The following is an 8,191-nucleotide window of genomic DNA, read 5'->3' on the forward strand; positions in this document are numbered from 1 at the left end:
AGTAGATCTACCACGAGATCAGAGAGGCTAAACCCTAGAAGCTAGCCTATGGTATGATTGTTGTTCGTCCTATGGACTAAAACCCTCCGGTTTATATAGACACTGGAGAGGGCTAGGGTTACATAGAGTCGGTTACAATGGGAGGAGATCTACATATCCGTATTGCCAAGCTTGCCTTCCACGCCAAGGAAAGTCCCATCCGGACACGGGATGAAGTCTTCAATCTTGTATCTTCATAGTCCAAGAGTCCAACCAAAGGTTATAATCCAGCTATCCGGACACCCCCTAATCCAGGACTCCCTTAGCGGCTCTCATGTTGCTATTTTTTCAAAAGAAAATGAGGGTCCAAATAAGCCAAAGGGTGCGAAAACCTTACTTTCCGGGTTACCAGTCGAAGTTTCTGTCTTGGCAAATGGGCTGAGTCGGAGGAAATAGTTACCTCTTCTTCTACGGCCCGACTGGCCCCCGTGACGTCCTAGCAATAGTCAGTGTCAATAAGGTTATTAAAAAACTGGCGAAGGGAGTCAAGGGCTACCTCCGACTCAGAATCATCGTCAAGCTTTATCAGGTCCGAAGCAGTGCTCCTTTTCTTCTTGGACCTCCGGTTCGTCTTCTTGGCGGCTATGGCAGCGGCTCTAGCCTTCTTGGCAGCTTCATGGTCATACTTGGCTTTCCAGAAGTCGGATTTGGCCTGTAAACAAATAAATAGGATAAAAGGTCATGCAAGTATTTAAAACTACCGAGGAAAAACACAAAAAGAGGAGGTCGGGGTTTTCTCACCTCTGGTGCCGGGTTGAGTTTACAGAAGGGCTTTAACCCAACCTTAATGCAGTCCTCATACTTGCCGTTCACAAGGATGGTTGACATTGAAACAGTATCTTCTTCAGTTAGTTGTACAGAGTTGTAACGCAGAGAGTCATTTGGGCCTCCGCCATGTTCATACATCAATTTGGATCGGCGGCTTAGAGGAATGACCCACCACGAGATCTAGCAGCGGATCAAGTCAATGCCGGTTAAGCCATTCCCCAGCGCATTGATCCTTTTAATAGATGGAATAAGCTTCTTGCGTTCAGCAGCAGTAAGCTTATCAGGGAGCACAAACTTGGAGTTCAGACGCTCCGCGCGGTAACCCGACAGTGGTTTTTCATTGGCTGGAGACGTATCTTGCCAATGGAACCAGGTCTGATTCCAATCTTTGGGATGACTCGGTAAGACTATTAGGGGAAAGACGGCGCCCTGTCGGCGCTGAATTGAGATTCCACCAAGTTCCAAGCTAGGTCCATTGGTACACTCATTCTGGCGGTTCAGATAAAAGTACTCTCTAAAGAGTTCCACAGTCGGCTCTTCTTCAAGATACACCTCACAGAGAACTTGAAAATTGCAGATGTTGGATATGGAATTGGGTCCAATATCTTGAGGGTGAAGTTTCAAAAAAATGAAGAACTTCTCTGAAGAACTTTGAGCCGGGTGGTGTAAAACCTCGATTCATGTGGTCAAAGAAGACAATAACTTCACCGTCTTTGCGATTAGGTCGTTCCTCGTCCGGGTCAGGTGCACGATCAGACATAACATTTTTCCCTGGCAAAAATCCTATGGTGAAGAATTCCTTCAAGGTATCTTCAGTGACTATGGAAGGGACCCAGTTGCAGACAGTGGGGCTTTTTACGGCATGATGATCAAAGGACAAACTGAAAAGAAAGTAACATGTCGGTTCAATTCAATGGTGAAGTTAAATGATGATGGTGCAAATGAGTAATGGCGGCTTAAGTAAGGTCTAATGTCATATAAGGGAAAAGTGAGCCGGCGTAATAAGCCGCCATGACTATAGATATTTGAGAAATGCCAGAAACAGAATTGGCCAAGTGTTGAGGCAAACAAGTTTCCTAATTTCTTGATATTATTCTGGATCAAATGGACGTTCAAAATGGAAAACTTTCTAGACCTAAAAATCTAGCACAGATGAGTTTGTGAGTTATAATGAGGTCTTTGTACTAGAAAAAGGGATCTATTGGTATCAAGAATGGGTACAAAACAACTACCACACGAGTATATGCTCTTTTTGGATCAAGAAGAAGCTGCAGTGGAAGAACTACAAAGAAACTGTGATGAACTATGAAGAACATGCAGAAACTTAGAAAACCTAATGAGGATCTGAGGAGCAGGAAGGTAAAACACTTACAGCCACGAATCTTCTACGAAGGGTCGCCGCCGTTCTCTGGACCGATTCAGGTTGATGCAGCGGCCAAGGTTGACGAAGACGAGGTGCTCTGCGATGGCGGCAGAGCTCGGGCAGTAGTAGGGTTGCGAGAGGAAGAAGACGAAGAGAGGGAAGAATGAGAAAAGACCAGGTCGTGCCTATTTATAAGGGGATAAGCGAACAGGCAGGCGCAAAAATCAAGGAAGATCCAAATAATGATTATCCAACTAAACGGACGCCTCGATTCTCGGAAGAAATTTAAGGATAAAGATCCGTTGAAGATGACATCATAGCAGGCTTTCGTGTTTTCAGAAGATGACGTCATGGCGGGTTACAGAGTTTTTACAAAGAGAGGAAGATGGATTTTGTTTAAGTATTGAAGATTGACAAAGAACAAAGTTCAAGTCAACCTGGGACCTAATGTTGGGAATATAGCTTAAGACCCGCCTAGGAGGGACCGGGTCAACCCCAATGGCGGGTTACAAAAGAAGCCCAGTAATATTCAAGGTGATAGTTTATTAAGACTTGTAGAAGGCCTAAGCCTAGAGGCGGCTTAAGGCCCAATATTGTAAACTGCCCTATGTAAAGAAAGACTTGTAAAGAAAGGCATATAAAAGAAGTCACCGAGTCAGACACATTTTATGAACCGGCCGGGACTCTGTAGGCCACCAGGCGTCAACCCATGTATATAAGGGGACGACCCAACGGCGGCTTAGGACAAGAAACAAGAGATCGATAGCCAAGCTAGCGGATTAGCTCCTTGGTCATCGAAACCCCAGCAATTCCAACACAACTAGACGTAGACTTTTACCTTCATCGTAAGGGGCCGAACTAGTATACACCTCCCGTGTCCTTTGTCCCGATTAACCCCTTTAAGCTTCCTAGTTGCGATGGACCTACGACTAAGTCCTTTTGCTAGGACATCTATCGTGACAATTCCATGACAGTTATTGTTGACATTACCCTTGAGGTAAAAGGTTGGGAGGCAAAACTATAAGCCCCTATCTTTCTTTGTGTCTGATTAAAACTTCATAACCATAAATATTGCGTGAGTGTCAGCAATTATGAAAGACTAAATGATGGTTGAGTATGTGGACTTGCTGAAAAGCTCTTATATTGACTCTTTCTGATGTTATGATAAATTGCAATTGCTTCAATGACTGAGATTATAGTTTGTTTGTTCTCAATAAAGTTTCTGGTTCATACTTGAAATTGTGATTAAATTGTTACTTTAGCATAAAAGATCATATGACAATACATGTATATGTTGTTGTTCTAAGAATGATCATGATGCCCTCATGTTCTTATTTTATTTTTATCGACACCTCTATCTCTAAACATGTGGACATATTTATCGATATCGGCTTTCGCTTGAGGACAAGCGAGGTCTAAGCTTGGGGGAGTTGATACGTCCATTTTGCATCATGCTTTTATATCGATATTTATTGCATTATGGGCTGTTATTACTCATTATGTCACAATACTTATGCCTATTCTCTCTTATTTTACAAGGTTTGCATGAAGAGGGAGAATGCCGGCTGGTGGAATTCTGGGCTGGAAAAGGAGCAAATATTAGAGACCTATTATGCACAACTCCAAAGTCCTGAAACTTCATGGGAGCAAGTTTCAGAATATATAAAAAATATTGGGCGAAAGAAGTAACAAAGGGGGCCCACCCACCTTCCACGAGGGTGGGGGGCCCGCCCTACCCTCCTGGGCGCGCCCCTGCCTCATGGGCCCCCTGGCAGCCTTCTGATGCCCATCTTTGGCTATATGGAGTCTTTCGTAGAGGACAAAAATCATAAGCTAGCTCACGGGACGAACCTCCGCCGCCACGAGGCGGAACCTTGGCGGAACCAATCTAGGGCTCCGGCGGAGATGTTCTGCCGGGGAAACTTCCCTCTGGGAGGGGGAAATCATCACCATTATCATCACCATCGATCCTCTCATCGGGAGGGGGTCAATCTCCATCATCATCTTCACCAGCACCATCTCATCCAAACCCTAGTTCATCTCTTGTATCCAATGTTTGTCCCAAAGCCTCAGATTGGTACCTGTGGGTTGCTAGTAGTGATGATTACTCCTTGTAGTTGATGCTAGTTGGTTTACTTGGTGGAAGATCATATGTTCAGATCCATTATGCATATTAACACCCCTCTGATTATGGACATGAATATGATTTGTGAGTAGTTACATTTGTTCCTGAGGACATGGGAGAAGTCTTGCTATAAGTAGTCATGTGAATTTGGTATTCGTTCTATATTTTGATGAGATGTATGTTGTCTTTCCTCTAGTGGTGTCATGTGAACGTCGACTACATGAAACTTCACCATTGTTTGGGCCTAGAGGAAAGCATTGGGAAGTAATAAGTAGATGATGGGTTGCTAGAGTGACAGAAGCTTGAACCCTAGTTTATGTGTTGCTTCGTAAGGGGCTGATTTGGATCCATATGTTTCATGATATGGTTAGGTTTACATTAATACTTCTTTTGTAGTTGTGGATGCTTGCGATAAGGGTTAATTGGGATGCTTGTCCAAGGAAGGATAGTACCCAAGCACCGGTCCACCCACATATCAAATTATCAAAGTACCGAACGCGAATCATATGAACGTGATGAAAACTAGCTTGACGATAATTCCCATGTGTCCTCGGGAGCGCTTTCCTTTATATAAGAGTTTGTATAGGCATGTCCTTTGATGCAAAAGGGATTGGTCCATTTTGTTGCACCTTATTTACTTTTATTACTTGTTACCCGTTACAAATTACCTTATCACAAAACTATCTGTTACCGATAATTTCAGTGCTTGCAGAGAATACCTTGCTGAACACCGCTTATCATATCCTGCTGCTCCTTGTTGGGTTTGACACTCTTACTTATCGAAAAGGCTACGATAGATCCCCTACACTTGTGGGTCATCAATGCCTTCTCCGGTTTCCTATGCCTTGGTACTGGATGCCACCTTTTCAACACATAGGCGAGCTGCTCGTTTCTCCCGAGTTCTGATAGATGGCGGTAGCAGCATCAACATCATTTACCGTGACACCATGGAGAAACTACACATCAAAGAGAGACAACTCCAGCCCAGTCGGACTGTCTTCCATTGCATTGTACCTGGCCTTTCCTGCTCACCAATCGGCAAGATCAAGATAGATGTCCTCTTCAGAGACAAAGATCACTTTCGCTGTCAGCTAATTTGGTTTGAGGTGTTTGGCCTGGAGAGCCCTTACCATGCGCTCCTAGGCCGGCCGGCTCTAGCCAAGTTCATGACAGTGCCGCACTATGCCTACCTCAAGATGAAGATGCCGGGAACCAAGGGCATTATCTCTATAGCCGGCGACTACAAGAAGTCGGCCGCCTGTGCTACTGCTAGTAGCAGGCTAGCCGAGTCCCTCATGATTGCTGCCGAAAAGAAGCTCCTTGACCGGGTTGTGGCCATGGCCAGCAAGCAGCCGGACCTGTCGCTAGACCCTAAGGAGTCGGAAGCTCAGGGTTCTTTCTAGCCGGCCAAAGAAACAAAGAAGATCCCATTGGACCCCGACCACCCGGAGAGGCACACTATCGTGGGTACCAACCTCGATAGGTAATAGGAAAGCGAGCTCGTCAATTTCCTCCATAAGAATCGGGACATCTTCGCATGGTCTCCCAAGGACATGCCGGGTGTTCCGATGGATATCGCCAAGCACAAGCTACATGTCAAATCAGATGCAGAACCAGTCAAGCAGCCCCTATGCCGCCTGTCAGAAGAAAAAGGAAGAATTGTTGGTGAAGAGATAGCCCGACTCCTAGCAGCCAGCTTCATTATGGAGGTGTTCTTTCCAGAATGGCTTGCCAACCCAGTCCTCGTACTGAAGAAAAATAACAAGTGGCGCATGTGTATTGACTACACCAGCCTCAACAAAGCCTGCCCCAAAGATCCATTTGCTCTGCCTCGGATTGATCAAGTGATAGACTCCACAGCCCGATGCGAGCTGTTGTCTTTCCTTGGTTCCTACTCTGGCTACCACCAGATCAAGCTGAACCCGGCCGATTGGCTAAAGACCGCCTTCATCACACCATTCGGAGCCTTCTGCTACCTAACCATGACATTCGGCCTGAGAAATGTCGGCGTCACCTTTCAGCGTTGCATGCAGAAGTGCCTCCTCAAGCAACTCAGCAGAAATGCCCATGTCTACGTAAACGATATTTTGGTGAAGACGGAGAAGCGTGGCACCCTCTTGGAAGATCTCAAGGAGACTTTTGACAATCTACGCCATTTTCAAATCAATCTCAACCCAGAGAAGTGTGTCATTGGAGTCCAGCCGGCCAGCTCCTTGGCTTCCTTGTCTCAGAACATGGCATCAAATGCAACCCTATGAAGATCAAGGCCATTGAGAGGATGGAGAGACCCACCCGACTGCAGACGTCCAGAAGTTCACCGGCTGCTTGGAGTCCATCACCCGCTTCATCAGTCAGCTGGGTGAGATGACTCTTCCACTGTACTAGTTAATGAAGAAAATCACTCACTTCGAGTGGAATGACAAGGCGGACGAGGCCTTCCTCCAGCTCAAGAAAATGCTGACTATGATGCTTGTCTTGGCGGCTCCGACTGCTAAGGAGCCCATGTTCCTCTACATCGCCACCACCAGCCAGGTGGTCAACACTGTCATTGTGGTAGAGCGGCCAGAAGACGGCAGAGCACTGCCGGTCCAGAGGTCCGTGTACTACCTGAGTGAGGTGTTGTCGGCCTCAAAGCAGAATTACCCCCACTACCAGAAGATGTGCTGCAACGTGTACTTTGCCGCCAAGAAGCTCAAGCAATATTTCCAAGAGTACTCCATCATGGTCGTTTGCACTGCCCCGCTTGCTGGGATCATGGGCAACAGAGATGCATCAGGCCGGGTGGCCAAATGGGCCATCGAGCAGGCCCCTACACCATCTTCTACCAGCCACGTACCGCCATCAAGTCCCAAGCGCTGGCCGACTTCCTCGTCGACTGGGCCGAGACCCAGTACCTGCCGCCAGCTCTGGACTCCACTCATTGGCGGATGCACTTTGATGGATCGAAGATGCGAGCCGGTTTGGGAGCCGGCATTGTCCTCACTTCTTCCAAAGGTGACAAGCTCAGATACATGCTGCAAATTCACTTTGCCGCGTCGAACAATGTGGACGAGTACGAGGCGCTCGTACACGGACTCCGCCTAGCCAAGGAGATTGACATCCGCCGAATTCTATGCTACCACGACTTGAACTTGGTGGTCCAGCAGTCATCTGGCGACCGGGACGCCGAGGATGTAAACATGGCAAGCTACCGCTTCCTCATCCAACAGATCAGCGGATACTTTGACGGGTGCGAGTTCCTTCACGTGCCACGGGCCGACAACGAGCAAGCTGATGCCCTGGCACGGATCGGCTCAACCTACCAAGCGATACCAGCCGACGTCTCCCTCCAGTGCCTCTGCAAGCCATCTATCAAGCCTTCCCCAGAATCAGAGTCCATCTTCGTACCGGCTGCTCCCGGAACAGTCGGATCCGACTCGGGGGCTGCAGCAGCCGGCCCGGGGACTTCGGCAGGCATCTCGGGGACTTCAGCAGTCGTACCCGGCCCAGGGACTTCAGAACCTGGCTTGGGGGCCGCAGCAGGCAGCCTGGGTACTTTGGCAGGCGGCACGAGAACTGCAGCAGTCGCACCTGGCTCGGGGATTTTAGAACCCGGCCTAGGGGCTGCAACAGTCGGCCGAGGAACTTCAACAACACAGCAAGTGGTGGCCAGCTCCAACCCGCCGCCTCCCAACCCAACCACCTTGGTACCAGTGGCCGTAATGACAGTGGTCGAAGCACCATCACGGGCGCAGACCATGCTCAACTTCCTCGTGAGCGGAGAGCTACCAGCCGACGAGATCCTGGCACGGCAAGTGTAACGTCGGGCAGCAGCATACATGATAGTAAACAGAGAGCTTGTCAGGCGCAGCGTGACTGGCGTCTTCCAGCGCTGTGTTGAGCCAGAGAAAGGTGTA

General features: G+C 47.9%; 1 protein-coding gene across 1 annotated transcript; it reads left to right on the forward strand.

Moving 5' to 3' along the window:
• Positions 1–5,242: 5,242 nt before the first annotated feature.
• Positions 5,243–5,698, forward strand: LOC147984387 (uncharacterized). The gene has a single exon (XM_087541077.1). It carries the CDS (start codon positions 5,243–5,245, stop codon positions 5,696–5,698), a length of 456 nt encoding a protein of 151 aa, XP_087397203.1.
• The last annotated feature ends 2,493 nt before the right edge of the window (positions 5,699–8,191 follow it).

This window comes from Triticum urartu, chromosome 2A (genome assembly GCF_056163025.1).
Source record: "Triticum urartu cultivar PI428250 chromosome 2A, HENAU_Tu73, whole genome shotgun sequence".
Lineage (NCBI taxonomy): Eukaryota > Viridiplantae > Streptophyta > Magnoliopsida > Poales > Poaceae > Triticum > Triticum urartu.